The 15,651-nt window shown below is 42.9% G+C and overlaps 2 protein-coding genes across 2 annotated transcripts; one reads left to right on the forward strand and one right to left on the reverse strand.

Moving 5' to 3' along the window:
- Window positions 1-7,547: 7,547 nt before the first annotated feature.
- On the reverse strand, window positions 7,548-8,240 carry LOC311037925 (CD9 antigen-like; the record flags this gene model as incomplete). The annotated part of the gene is made up of 1 exon (XM_084047221.1): window positions 7,548-8,240. One exon carries the CDS (start codon window positions 8,238-8,240, stop codon window positions 7,548-7,550), a length of 693 nt encoding a protein of 230 aa, XP_083903347.1.
- Window positions 8,241-9,202: 962 nt separating this feature from the next.
- Window positions 9,203-13,288, forward strand: LOC311037126 (uncharacterized protein). The gene is made up of 3 exons (XM_084046217.1): window positions 9,203-9,328; window positions 10,138-10,606; window positions 12,203-13,288. The coding sequence occupies exons 2-3, from the start codon at window positions 10,257-10,259 to the stop codon at window positions 12,708-12,710; spliced, it is 858 nt and encodes a 285-aa protein (XP_083902343.1). The 5' UTR covers window positions 9,203-9,328; window positions 10,138-10,256; the 3' UTR covers window positions 12,711-13,288.
- Window positions 13,289-15,651: the final 2,363 nt, after the last annotated feature.

Consider the following 15,651-nt stretch of genomic DNA (forward strand, 5'->3'; position numbering starts at 1 on the left):
CTTAGGCACACAGACTGTGGCATCCCTATTCTGGGCACGTCACAATAGGGGAACATTTAGTGAAAATAGCTGATTCACAAGCTCACATTGCGTCACAACAGTACAGCGAGAAGATTTGGTGTAGAGGCAAGGCAGTTTTATTTGTATAGCACATTTCAACAACAAGGCAATTCAATGTGATTTACACAGAACATCCAGCAAAGGAAACACACTTATAAAATGACATAAGGATGCATAAAACAAAATAAGTAAATAATTAACAGATACAGAGAAAAGAAAAGAGAAAAAGAAAAGAGGAAAAAAGGATGGGACCAAGTATAGACTCCTAGGGGACCTGAGTCAACTAAGTATATATCTCTGCTGTCCGGCAGGAACCAGCTAACTCCAAAATGTTCATTTTTCAGGAAATGACAAAAACAAAAAGTGGAGTTAGGAGGTTTTGTTCATCATTGATAAGAACCGCTAAATAGGCCTCCAAGCTCACAATGAGGTTGGAGGTCAAAAGGGGGTGAAAGCTGGAGTCAGCAAAACCAGCTAACTCCACCCCCCTTTGTTAGACTTAGCTAGTTTAGCAGAAAGTTTGAGGATCCAATGGAGTTAGCTGGTTTTGTCAGAAGCACTTTTTAATACTTTTCATTGGTTCAATATTTTTTTTTAAACGTAAAGGGTGTTCAATAGCACTGATTTATGGAAAAAAATGCAAAAGCGTCAAAATGGAGTTAGCTGGTTTCTGCCGCACGGCAACGATATATGGTTCATGTGTTGTTGTTGTTGTTGTTGTTGTTTTGAGCACTGCCATTAGTATATTGGTGTATTGGTTATGCTATTTTTTTTTTTAGTAGAAGATTGTATTAGATTTCATGATCTCATTTGTTTCTATTCTGGTTATCCCTATATGCACATATAGCTACAAGCACGTGTCACCAAAATCTTACACTGTTTGTTACTGTATATTAATGGTGTTACATTGTACTGGATAAATGGACATGCCATAATGTATATTATGTATTGATTAGAGGTAGAGAGGTTCATTGTGAGCAATAACCCAATCCTTATATCCTGTAATGCTTGAATTTCCCCTCTGGGATCAATAAAGTATAATCTCGTTTAGCACTCATGCCAGAACCCATACAGTAGGTACTGTAGAAGTACATTTACTCAAGTATTGTACTTAACTACAATTTTGAGGTACTTTTACTTTACTGGAGTATTTCCAATTGTCAGTACGTTTACTTCTACTCCACTACATCTCAGAGGCAAATATTGTACTTTTACTCCACTACAATTATTGGACAACTTTAGTTACTAGTTACCTTGTAGATTTTGATTATTATTACAAAACATACATGAACCACTTCAGCCCTATACAGACTTTGGCCATTTGAAAATAGCCGATCTACAAGCTCACAGTGCATCGCAATGCGACGCGTTGTGAGCTTGTCGATCTGCTATTTTCAAATGATTTTATACATTTTGAAAACATGAAATGGAAGATTTCTGCATAACGAGTACTTTTACTTTTGGTACTTTAAGTACGTTTTGATACCAATACTTTTGTACTTTCACTCGAGTACATTTTGAATTCCGGACTTTTACTTGTAACAGAGTATTTCTACATTGCAGCATTGATACTTTTACTCAAGTAAAAAAAATGTGAGCAGGCCTACTTTTTCCACCACTGGATACTTCCCATTGTCATGCCACTACCCATCCATACCCCTTATCCCTTGAGGTTCCTACATCCTTCTCATATTAAGCTCCTAAATGCCTCATGTATATTTGGTTGAGCATCGTGTCACGCGCCGAAAAGAGACGATCTACAAGCTCACAACACGTCCTGCTGCGGCACGTTGTGAGCTTAAAGATAGTCTATTTTTGGTGTGTGACACCGCCGCACAACCAAGGCTTAATTTGTTGGAAGAAATTGTTACATCCCGTCACGTCATTATCTCTATACTGTAGTTCTCTCTGTGGAATGTGTTTAACACCAGCCATTGTCCCTGCTTTAAGTTCACGTCAGTCACCACCAGTGGAGTGGCTCTGATTGACAGAATGGGTGCATGTTCCCCACGTTTTAGACTCTGGAGGTCACCTTTAAGTTCAGCTCGCCTAATGGACACTCAGCGACTTCACATTCAGGAGACCCCAGGGACTGAGAGCCACACATGCACATGCTAACACACACATACACATACACACACGCACACACGCGCGCACACACACACACACACACACACACACACACACACACACACACACACACACACACACACACACACACACACACACACACACACACACACACACACACACACACACACACACACACACACACACACACACACACTGACACACACACACACACACACTGACACACACACACACACACTGACACAGGCTTAAGCACTAGTCTATTATAGGGATATTAGGGATATTATTGATTTGTTAATGAGTATTTTAAAGCTGCAGTCCACGCTACGCCAGCCGTCCGGGTCACGGATTGCGACTTTAACCACTCTCTGCCCATTTATTTTGTAATATGAGTTCCTATAGACAATGCGTGGAATGAAATACAGTCATTGTTGACGTGATGAAGGCTTTTGGCTTCCAGATAGAGATTTAAAATGATTGATCAGTGATGTGAGATTTTCTGATGATGTTTTCTGATGATGTTGGACGATGTTGGATGAAGGCCCAAAGGACAAGCCCCACATGGCTTTCACTGGTGGTGGCTTCACATGGAAGTCACTGTTAATGACTTAGCTGTGTGTGGCGGTCATGTCTCAGTTATGCTCAGTTACGCTGAACTACTAAAGTGGCTGATAGCACTACAAGGATGAAACATCTACGGTACTTGGTCTGAACACAAGATTGCAACGCTCTTTCCAAAGCCTGATTTATACTTCATTGTACAACGGTGTGCCAGATGCTGAAGATAGACAGTCTACAAGATCTCTCTCTTTCTTGCTCTTTCTCACCCAGTTGTGATTTTATCTACCAACTCGTTTTTTGGGGGTCGGTCTCTGGCTCTGTGTTGTATGTGATGATCAGGCTGGGGTCGGGCTCAACTCACTTGGTTGGTTCGTTTCTGGTTTTCATTTTCAAGGCCCATTGACAACTCTGTTGACTAGTACCGCTATACTTACCAGCCAGAGGGACAGGAGCGTTGTAATTGGCTAGCAGTGTAGATCCCTTAAAGCAATAGTTCACCCAAGTAATATTTTTTTTCCTATCGATTAGTCACCCCATGGAGACTTGAATTCATGGATTTTGACCAGTGGACTGGTAGGCAGCGGTTCCGGTAGGAGACACAAAGGAGACTCTTTGTGTCTCCCACCGGAACCGCTGCCGGTCATCAAATTATTGGCTTAGGAATGCGACAAAAACAACAAACAAAATATCCATGAATTCAAGTGACTAATCGATAGAAAAAAGTCATTTTGGGGGTGAACTATCCCTTTAAGCCGAACGGCCAGCTAGCTCAGTCGTTCTCAAAAGTTGCCACATGGACAACATGGACATACATGCGTGTGCGTGTGTGTGCATCACTACATCTGATTTATGTGACGCTCCTTTCCAGTGATTCATTCCACGAGTGGGCGATGAGGAGGGGATCAGTCAGTCTCCTGAATGACCAGGCCCGTAAAATACATACATCCAGCCTTCTATCCCATTCAGACATAGCATGATACGTGTGCTCTGGAGGCTGCAGAGAACAATTGTCCTTCGAGGGAATACACCCTACTATCATGATGGGTTCATTTGAGAGACGAGGGTTGTCTGGCGGCGTGTCGCCCACACAGACACTGATAGCTGCAATCAGTGGAAGAAGAAAGAGGGCCGCTTAAGAGGCTAGCTCGTCAGCCCTGATAACGCTTCTTGTATCACGTCTGATTGGGTTGGAATACTTGGAAGGCACAGGGTAATGATAGTCATCTTCTAGTGCGTGTGTGTGTACGTGTGTATACGTGTGTGTGTGTGTGTGTGTGTGTGTGTGTGTGTGTGTGTGTGTGTGTGTGTGTGTGTGTGTGTGTGTGTGTGTGTGTGTGTGTGTGTGTGTGTGTGTGTGCGTGCGTGCGTGCGTGCGTGCGTGCGTGCGTGCGTGCGTGCGTGTGTGCATGAGTGCGTGCGTGCGTACGTACGTTAAGTCACATTTGTTCAGTCTTGTATGCAGTGGTGTAACATAACTAAGTACATTTACTCAAGTACTGTACTTAAGTACAGTTTTTAGGTATTTTTTACTTAACTGAAGTATTTCCAATTTTCGGTACTTTTACTTACTCCACTACATCTCAGAAGCAAATATTGTACTTTTACTCCACTACAATTATTTGAAAACTTATACTAGTTACTTTGCAGATATACATTTTTCTATTATAAAACAAACATTAACCACTTTAGCCCTATTCTATACCTAGGCTAATTGAAAATAGCCGATCTACAAACTCACAACGCGCGTTGTGAGCTTGTAGATCTGCTACTTTTTCTAAGTGTCTTGGTGACCCTCTGTGGAGATTCCTGGTCCTTGCTGGTGCAGATGTATATTCTAACTTTCTATGTTGTTTGTTTTTGCCTGACTTCATCATGTCGATTCATCAATGCGACAAGTTTTTTTCCCATTACATTTTCGGAGATATGAGGTTTCCACCCGACGTTGACGATATGTAAATCAGCCTGGGAACTATAAAGACGATTAAACTGTCGCACAAGGAGTGCTGGCAGGGAATAATTTGGTCAGAGGCTAATAAAAGGCTGTTAACTGTGTGTCGTGTGTCGCTGCGCGTGTCGCTGCGCGTGCTGTTCCTGAGTTTGTTGCAGGGCCGGAGTGGGACTCCAAATCTGGCCGGGAGATACACGCCCACCCAGGTCACCCTGGGGGGTCCTTTTTTGGGGGGTCCTTTTTTGGGGGGCCCTTATTTTTGGGGGGCCTTACAAAAGGGGGGCCTTTTTGGGGGTTAAAGGTAGGGGGGAGGCCCGCAGCTGCACTGAGCTGCAAGCAACACTGACTGCATTGAATTGAAATTGACTGTGGTTGGCCTGGCCTGTGCTTAGGAGAGATTTTTTTTTGCTGCATCACTTAAGCGCCGCGCTGGCTGTGGATGGCTGGCCTGACCTGATATTTTTTTTTGATGCAAAAAAAAAAAAAAAAAAAAAAAAAAAAAAAAAAAATCAGTCAGGCCACTAGAGGGCAGGCCACCGGGAATAGTCCCGGTCCTCCCGACGGCCAATCCGGGCCTGGTTTGTTGAGAAGCGCTGATTGACACCGGCCAGACAGTCACTATTCCGCTGAAACAAAACAAAGTTCATGAGGGGTAGAGGTAACAAAGGCAGGGTGCTGAGGGCTAGGGTTCAAATAAAGGCAGAAAACAGAAATTCTGCCCCATTCATCGTAGTTTCAACTGTGCTTTTACTGTCCGTAGGTTCGCCTTACGTTGAGAAAACCCAAAACACACAGTCAGCAGTGAACAATCACAACTACCTTATTCAAGCACAGAAGGTTGGAGAACCATAAACATAAATTAAACATATTTAATTAAACATTCAAAATACATTATAAACGATTCCCTCCCTATCGGTTTGGAACACGGATGGTGTGCTAGTTGACATGCGAGGACAGAGGGTGCTGCTCGGCGGAGCCACTCGCTGTGTGTTGTTCTTGTGTCTGTGCAGCATTCTGTGTGTGTTGTGTTGTGTGTGTGGTTGTGTGCGTGCGGTTGGGCTGAGGTTCAGCTACCAAGTGGTGTTCAGTGTTTCTTTCCAACAGGGACACATCAAAAGCGACACCAATTTCCATCCAGGCCAGCTGATGATTGCCCTCAAGTGTCTTCAATGATGCACTTTTGCACTCGACTTGCCCATCAAGTCTCTATTCACTGGCGCCCTCTGTGCTGATTGTTCATCAAGTGATTCTCTCTACCAGCATAGTTGATATAAACATAATGCACAAAGACTTAAAGCATACAATAAGAATAATCAGTGTTCGATTTGTTAAATACTACTTTGTTGTAAGGCAAATAAAATAAATAGGCAATCTACAAGGTCATAACACGTGGCATCGCATACCCGTAATTTATCAATTTTTCCTTAGTTCATCCTAGAAATTCACAAAATCTGTGTGTGTGAGTGATTGAATCCCCCTGTGTAACTCGAGAACTGCCAGAATAACCAATTTCAAACTCGGTGTGCGTATTGCAGAGGACCCAAAGAGATGCGGAAAGTGGGAAGTTGGTCAGAAAAAAAAAAGAATTCTGGGTGGTGGTGTACTGGGGTTGTGGCTGTGCAGGCAAAGTGTAACAGGGGCGAAAACATAATTTCCGCCTGCCACCCTTTTGACCTTGCGTAAAAAAAAATGTTTTAATTGTGGGATCACTTTAGCGATCATTGTGGGATCGCTTTAGCGATCACACTAATGTTATCTTCACTATTTATTATTCCGCCCGTTTTCGGATTGGTCAAGCTTTACGTGACATCACAATATGTAATATAAATAGGTAAGACAGAATTCATCAGGAACAGTACTTTCTAGTGTGATACTATCAACATTCTTAGCGATCCCACACTGTTTCTTCAGGAACAGTACTTTCTAGTTTGTTTTGACATTCAGCCTATTAGCGGAGGGTTTTGTTATTAGCTAATAACGGTGTTGCATTGTAGGGGCTTCGTCTTGCCGATAACAAGCTGTCCATACAGGCTATGTCAAAATGACTCCAAAAAAGCCAGTTCAGTCAGACAACAATTGGATTGGATTAGAATATATATGTATTAAGCAAGCTTGAGCATAGATATAGGAAGCATAAAGAAGAATAGTTTGGCGTCAGGTCTCTGAATCCATTCACTCCCTGTAAGAATAATAACATTTTAATAAATGTTACATGCCAAATAGCATTTACAGGGAGTGAATAAAGACCCCCACGGGGCTCTAGAAACAGAACCTACAGGTGGATGCCGGGGAGGCGGTGGGATGAGACTATTCATGGTAGCAGCATACGTAGGCAAGCAAAGGCAGCAGATCCGGCAGGATCTCAGCAACAGAGCAGCAGCAGCGTCGGCACGACAGCCCAGCAGAAGAGCGCAACTAGAATGAACAGGTAGCAGAGCAATACTTATAACCCCCCGACCAGGAGAAAAATGCATGTGACTAGTCACCTGGTCGGATGGCGCAATCCCTGAGTTGCCTGGCCTGAACTAGCTCCGTAAACTGCGCCTCATTCTGTGAAAGTGTTATGGTTGGCATCTTTACCTGCACAGCCCAGAATGCAGCCGCACAACACCATTTTCACTCAACGCCCAGGCAGGCAAATGTTTACGATCTGACCAGATTATGCCACCAGTGCCGTTTGCGCTGTGTCTATGGGTCTCTGGGAAATCATGGCTCATCCTCAGTGGCTGGCTGCTGGACTTTCTAGATCTTTCTTCTTTTTTTACCCCCTTTTCACTGATTTGAATCATTATGTCAATTAATCCCTCCCCACACACATTTATGTGTTGTCACTGCTGTTGTATCCCACTGACCCATGGGCGTGACGTGCCACATGCAGCGCGGTGGATTACCACGGCGCCTCCCGAGGGCCTTTCCTGATCTTTCTGATGAGTATAACGGTGCACATCAGGGCCGTGAGCAGAAGAGCTCCAGCTCCGAGGAAGATGACCATGACCACCGGCGCTTTGCTCTCGATGGCACTTGCAATGGCTGCAGGGCAGGCAGGCACGATCTCCCAGATCCCGCTTGGTTTGGGGCATGTCTGTGTGACCTCAATGAGGGGACCATCATTCATCAAGCCACAGCAACGAAACACCCTGTGGAGGAGCGTCAAAGTGACAGTAAGGGCTGGGTCCTTGTCCTCGTTCAGAATGTACAGAACATACGTGGTGCTGTAGAACTCCAGCATTTCTGCCGCAACCTCATCCCTTTTGAAGTAGGTGAGCACTCCGAGTACTACCACTGACCCAGCCAGGAGGGCCAGCAGAACTGCGAACAAGTGCAGGGCGCATCGATTCTCCTTGTAGGCACTAACGCCTCCAAAGACAACCACGCCCAGCAACACTGAACCCAGTGTAATCAGTACAGTCACAACAACGACGAATGCACTTGTGTTGAGCTGAGCTATTTCAAAAAAGCCTTTGGTGTCTAATCTCAGCCACAAGCCAAGAGTCGACATGGCAAGCCCTACCAAAAGCAACACAGTGTTGAGAATGAGGAGGATCCATTTGGATAGCTTGCCGCATGCGCCCAGTGCCATGATGATGAAGAATGTTTCCCTCTTTTTCTCTTCTCTCCTCTCAGTGTCCTGGGACCGTCTGAACTATAGGTCACTATCACAGACAAGAAATAACTTAGCCACTTAGTTAGAATAACCAATTGCTTTGAAACCGTCTAACTGCAGTTTTGCTTATTCGACGTTCATTTTAAAGGGCTTGTTGGGACGTCGTCGCGTGATGATGTGACGTCATTACGTACGCACAATGACGTCACTGAAACTTACAGGCCACCTCGGCAAAAGCTATTTGAACTGCTGATCCAACTGATACAGTACACCCATATAGGCATATATGAAGATCCAGCTGTCCAGAACCGCCGATCCGGCCGCTATGTCCATATATGGGCATGCCCATATATGGGACTGACCGACTTCAAACTCGGTGTGCGTATCAGCGAGGACCCATGGGCGTGATGTGCCAAGGGGGAAGTCGGTTGGATCAGCAGAACTCCTTGTTTGCAAAACTAACTAAAATAACTGAAATCACAGAGAAAATGTCCTTAGTCTTTTATAAAATTAGCAAAAATAGCAGATATATAAGCTCACAACTCGCATTGTGTGTGTGTGTGTGTGTGTGTGTGTGTGTGTGTGTGTGTGTGTGTGTGTGTGTGTGTGTGTGTGTGTGTGTGTGTGTGTGTGTGTGTGTGTGTGTGTGTGCGCACGCACGCCTGCACATCTGTTTGTGAGTTAGGGCTGGGAGGGCATAGCGCATGTGCTTGTACTGTATGTGTATGTGTGTGTATGCAAGTGTGCATGAGGGCCTGAGTCAGAGGGTGGAGGGTTGTGTTCCAACCCACTATCCAGACTCCCACCAAAGACATCCTTGACCAGTTTCCTGTAACCATAGTGATGAAGAGCAGTGTCCAATCAGAGCTCTGTGTTGTGTGTTGGGGAAGTGCACTATTTCCTGCCCGTTTGGCTGATTTCCTCCCATTGGTGTGAGCTTGGAATTCTTTCCTTGGTCCAGGAAAGCTGATGCAGAAAAATAAAATAAAACTGTTCTTACAACATTTATTTATTGACTTTTTCAAATGAACCTTGAATACAACCATCAGTTAAATGTGATTCATGTAAGTAACATTTTTTATTCAAACTGGCATCTTTTATATCAGGGGTGCGCAACCACCTCTTTCTACCAGGTTCTCATATTTGGCTATTGAGGTGATCAATTGAGTTCCTCTGCAGATAGTCCAAATTAACTTTTAATTGGCAGCTTACATAACTATAATAAGATATAAATGCAATGGAGGTTTTCACTGTGTGGCACTGAATGATCACACCGGCCTTGGAAAATGGCTAAGTGATCATCATGTGCCTGAATTCCTGAAAGGATTGCCCACCCCTGTTTATATTGATTTTATTTTTATAGTTTACATGAACTTCGCATCAAAGTATGCAAAGTTGTGATTCTTCTGTTTGCATTGATTACAAATGCTATTTACCTTTAAAAAAATTATCTGATCTTTATAAATAAATTTAAATTGAAATCTGTTTCAATATTTCAATAACTTTTTAAAAATGCTGTCCGTTAAACTCTCTTCACTTGTTCATAGATATGATCTGATGCAAAAGAATAATGACAATACATTTAAAAAGCTATGTTGCATTGAAAACACAATTAATAGTGTCTATCCAATTGAGACATTATTTAAGTGATATATGAGAAGACTCCATGAAAAAGAGATTAAAGTCTTCAGTATGTCTCATCTGCCCTGAAATATTTCTTATTGAAAAATACAGCATTCTTTAATTGTTTTAATGAGGCTAAAATCCTTAAATTACATTTCATTCTGTTTTCTGTTTGGTTGTAAAAAAAAAAGTAAGAAAAATAAAAAATAATTTCAAATGTATTTTCTTTCTTTTTTTTCTCTTTTTTTAGATCTCACAGCATATGAAGCCACTAAGCCCATCGTAGCAGCAGGTTCCATGGGGATGCACGGGGGGTGTTTATCCGCATCAGACACCCCTTCCTAAAACCAGCGTCCAGCCGGATTAAACATGTCAACAACAACGGTCGAGGCTGGCAGTCAGGTCACCAGCAGCACCGCTCTCCAGATCCCTCCCCAGCCCGCGTCGACCGCGCCACGACTCGGGAGGAACCGGCACCACCCGGCCCTGATGGTGGACCCCGTCCGGCCGGGGGTCCCTCGGGGCATCATCAATCCTAAAAGGGGGATGGACGGCTCCCTCGAGCCCCAGACGCCACGCCCCCCCAGGACCTGCAGCAGCCCGGGGCCCACCACCAGACCCTGTTGGAGCATGGACGTGAAGGTGGCCGTGGTGCTGGTGACGGTGGCTGGAGCTTTGATCCTGCTTCTGCTGTACAGGCTCCTCCAGATGAGGCACAGGCAAGTATATGCGGTGGAGGAAAGACCAGTGGTGGAAAGTAACTAAGTACATTTACTTTAAGTACTGTACAATTTTGCAGGTATTTGTACTTTACTGGAGCATTTCCCATTTTCAATACTTTTACTTCCACTCCACTGCATCTCAGAGGCGAATATTGTATTTTTACTCCAATTATTTGAAAACTTTAGTTATTATTATTACAAAACATACATAACCACTTCAACCCTATACATGTTGTCCATTTGAAAATATATAATGCTTTCAAAAGATTTTTTCACATTTGAAAACTTGGGACATTCTGCATAATGAGAACTGTCTACTTTTGGTACTTTAAGTACATTTTGATACTAATAATTTTGTACTTTTACTCAAGTAAATTTTGAATTCCTTACTTGTAACAGAGTATTTCTACATTGCAGTATTGATACTATCTATACTATATTGATACAACTATATTTCAGGTGCATAGGTTGTGTTGCGTTGCATTGCAGTGACTTGTGTTGTGTTGTGTTGCGTAGCATTGTGTTGCCTTGTTGTGTTGCGTTGTGTCCCAAAATGTAATTTTGTTTTGTCATGCTAACCCATTAAGTTGTGTCATGTTAACCCATTAAGACCTGAGGCCGATTCCACAAATGCCCTCTAAATCAGTAGTTCTCACACTTCAAAATAGTACAAGCTTGCAAGCTGTGAGCTTGTATATCTGCTATATGTTTAAATAGCCAAACGCTATAATCTAAAATGATGGTGTTCTGTGGTCTTGTGCTCATGTTGTGCTTTGTGTATGTTGTGTGATGTCATGTTATCTTGTGTTTTGTATGTCTTGTCTTGTCTTGTCTAGTCTTGCCTGCATGTCATGTTGTGTTGTTTTGTCAAGTCGTGGCCTGTTGTCATGTTTCATCATGTTGTGTTCTGGCAAGTTGTGCTCTGTTGTGCTTTGTCATATCGTGTTATGTTATGACATTGTTATGCAGTGGTGGAAAAAAAGCACTCACATTCTTCACTGAAGTAAAAGTATCAATACTGCAATGTAGAAATACTCTGTTACATGTAAAAGTCCGGAATTCAAAATTGAATTGAGTACAAGTACAAAAGTATTGGTATCAAAATGTACTTAAAGTACCAAAAGTAGAAAGTACTCATTATGCAGAATGTCCGTTTCACAAGTTTTCAAATGTATAAAAATGTTTACAAATCTTTTGAAAATAGCAGATCTACGCGACGCATTGTGAGCTTGTAGATCGGCTATTTTCAAATGGCCAAAATGTATATAGGGCTGAAGTGGTTAATGTATGTTTTGTAATAATAATAAAAATCTCCAAAGTAACTAGTAACTAAAGTTGTCAAATTAATGTAGTGGAGCAAAAGTACAATATTTGCCTCTGAGATGTAGTGGAGTAGAAGTTGGAAATACTCAAGTAAAGTACTCAAATACCTCAAAATTGTACAGTACTTAAGTACAGTTTAGTAAATGTACTTAGTTACTTTCCCCCACTGTTTTTATGTTGTCATGTTGTGTCCTGTCGAGTCGCGTTGTATGTGTGTTCTGCCATGTCGTGTCGTGTCGAGTCATGCCGTGTTCTGTCCTTGTTCCAAAGGTTGAAACTGGCCAGGGCCAGGAACGCTCTGCAGTACTACAGCTTCTACCACGCTGCCGCCTACACGTTTCAAGACCCGGGACTGCCCCTCACGTTGCCTGCCAAGAACGGCAACGTCCCAGAGGCTATTCCAACGGTCCAAACGACGGTAACCACGGCGACACCTATTGTCATCACCCCGCTGCTGCCGCCGTCGTCCCTACCGTCGTCACCTCCGCCCTCGCTGCCCTTACCCCCTCCTCCCGCGCTCCCTCCGCCTCCTCTCCACGGACTCCACCCTCCACCACCTCCTCTGCTGCTCCTCCCTCCGACTCCTCCCGGCCCGAGCCTCCCTCTTCTGCAGCTTCCCCTCATCCACACCACCCCGCCCAGCCCCCACCTGTCGTCGTGGGGAGCCAGCTCGGACGCCGACGTCTACTCCCGCATCGGAGTGTTCAGGCCGTCGCGGCGGCTCTCCAGCCTCTCGGGCCGAACGCAGGTCATCCTGTTTGAGCACTCCTCCCTCTGACTGCTGCCGCCGCGCCTCTCTCAGGGCACGGAACTCCGTCTAAAGGACAAGTCCCGGGAAAAGGAAAAAAAAGTGAGTCTAAGGTTAATCACAATGTGCCACCCAGAGAATGAAGGGCATCAGTAAAGAAAAGATAAAAGAAGCAGTGCTGAACAAGAACAAAATCTTCTGCTACAGCTATGACGAATTGATTTCCCTCAGGATTAACTTAAACCCTCTCTAAACTTAGTGAACTGGAGTTAATTGCCTCTGTACATGGACCGCTTTTTTCCCCATCTACACAAAATCTCTTTAGACAGCACTTATGTGCATATACAATGTACACCTATACAGGGTACAGCACTGCCACTCACTCACACACACATGAAGGCACAGACTAACAAACCAAAGGCCTGAGAAAATAGAAAAAATGTGTGAAATTTGGCCATTACGGAAAAAGCAAGAAAGTGAATCATATAAAATATAGAAAACTGAAGTTCATCCTTTAGTCTATCTGTAAAATAGAGAGGTTATGTCTGTAAACATTTTATGATTTTACCAGTCATCACAAAGAAATAAAGAGGCATGCTCTCTTAGATACTTGGTTTTGTATTTCTCTCTTTTATTTTAAAACAGGGATAATTGTGTCATTTTGTCCAAAGGCCTTCCTCAATATGTGATACACACTATTGTAACCTGTTGGGAGAGCATGGTGACTCACTTTGATCATTTTAGCAAAAGACAAGAGTACAATAGTCATGATCATCAATCATTTAGTAAGAGATCGAGTAAAGGCTGTCATTTTAGAATTATTTGTTATGTCCCATGTGTCTCTCTGTTAGACTGTCTAGACAGACTCAACCAGATAGTGGTTTATTTGTTTGTCTTGTTGTTGGTTTGTTAGTTTTTTAAGTGCTGCCCTACTCAAATGGTTGTGCAGTAACTGTAGCCAATACTGAGCTACTCCTCTCTGCCTTTTTTAAACTTGTCCTGCTGATCTAAGAACTGCTGTAGATCTTCAGTAGAGACAGGAAGAATGATATAGCTCATTGTTTGTTTGTAACAGGTTTCATGAAAGCGAGCATGCTGAATCCAGGGTTACATTTGAGAATGATAAAAAAAGAAAATCCTTTTTAGCTTATCGATTGGATTACAGCTCAACACGTAGGCTATCCACAATTTGTACACTTTCTTCCTCAGTGATATATCTATTTATATTCTTAATATACTGTATCTCTGTTCTTTTTTTAATGATAGAAATCAAACATTATCCAAAATCACTTGCTGGCCTTGTGATATCCTTAGAAGGGAGGCATTTCCTGAGGTGGTTTTCCTTGAAAAGGACTCTGTTGATTTCACTCCCTTCTGTGTTTCCTCTCATTCTCTCTCAGTTTCTTTTTCTCTACTTAAAGGCTGATGAAACTCCCACTTCCGTTTCCTTTGAGTCCATCCTGCTTGGGCTTTGAGGAGAGCAGCAGTGGAAAGGGAAGGGAAGCAGGCATAGGACATATCTCTACCTGCATAACTGTTATAGTGGCAGTGGCGTAAAGTAACTAATTTACTTCTTTCTTTCTTTCTTTCTTTCTTTAAATCTGGAAAGCATCTGTCATTTTATATTTTTACGTTGGCTATTAAAAAATGGCAGATCTACAAGCTCGCAGCGTGGCACGAAGCTTGTACATTTTCTATTTTTAAACATTTTTGAAAAATCTTGAAAGTGTGAGAACCACTGATTTAGAAAGCATTTAATCGGCCTCAGGTCTTAAAGAAATGCCTGTGTTAGTTTAGCTTTTATCACACTGGTGAAAACTGACACTACCTGCCTCTTTATTTTATTTTACATCTAATGCCTAATTCATGCTCCATCATACAACGGTGTTGCCTGCTGACGATTATGACTATTATGCACAGCAGCCATATTAGAAGGAAATTGGGCCTCTTCCTTACTTCCTTCGCAGGTGTTACCAATGATACTAATGAAGGCTCTGTTCCATTTCGTGTAGCACAGTGGTTCTCAAACGTTTTAATTTCAAGGACAGCCCCATAACTCTACGGGTCCATTTGGTTCCATTTGTACACTCTCAGAGTTACACACCCGTAAGTGGCCATTTGGAATCCACTCAATGAACCATGAGGGTCCCTGGACCCCAATTTATGGACCACTGGTGTAGCAGAGTGTTTCCAGTGAGCCAACATGCACAATAATCAGCACGCTGACTCTGTTTGACCAGAATGGAACAGAGCCTTAATTAGTATCATTGGTAACACCTGTGAAGGAAGTAAGAAGAGGCCCAATTTCTTTCCAATATGGCTGCTGTGCATAGAGCCTATTCAATCTACCTATTATCTGAACTGAGCACAGTACAAGAGTGTGCATGTATTTGTGCACTTTTGGTAGCAAGGCATTGATATAGAAAACAAAGTAATTTGTACTTTTGCATACGTATTTTAAAAAGCATGTACTTTTATATACTTATGTATTTTTAAAAGCAAGTACTCCAGTACTTTAACTCAAGTAAAGATTTGACTGAGCAACTTCCACTTGTAGCTAAGTTGAGTAATATTTGAACTATGCTGGAGTTGAGTTACTTTGCCCACCACTGATCAAGTATACATGCAGGTTGGGATTGACTTTCCCGGCAAAAGGTTGTAGTTAAAAGCAGGCTTGTGCAGAACAGAGTTGAGTTACAGTTTGTTGTTGACCATTTTCTTGTATCATAAATTTGAACCCAGTGTGGTAATGACTGCTTCACAAAAGCCCTCGACATAGAGATACGTGGTAATTGCATCTGCCATCCTCTAGCTTTCTTATCTCTGCAGTCAAAGCGAGAGGAAATGGATGCTTTGAGCGTTGCTCTCAGTGCCTGTCTCCTCTGTGCAATTCCAAAACAAGTGTTTTATGTGTGTGCTGTACCCAGGTGGTAATAAACTAACATTGGCATATAGTACAAGGAACCATCAA

This window comes from Gymnoscopelus microlampas (genome assembly GCF_963454915.1).
Source record: "Gymnoscopelus microlampas genome assembly, chromosome: 21".
Lineage (NCBI taxonomy): Eukaryota > Metazoa > Chordata > Actinopteri > Myctophiformes > Myctophidae > Gymnoscopelus > Gymnoscopelus microlampas.

Coding starts and splice junctions, on each gene's coding strand:
- LOC311037126 (XM_084046217.1), top strand. CDS start 10,257: ATGTCAACAACAACGGTCGAGGCTGGCAGTCAGGTCACCAGCAGCACC. Junction 10,607..12,202: donor CTCCTCCAGATGAGGCACAG/GCAAGTATATGC, acceptor CTTGTTCCAAAG/GTTGAAACTGGCCAGGGCCA.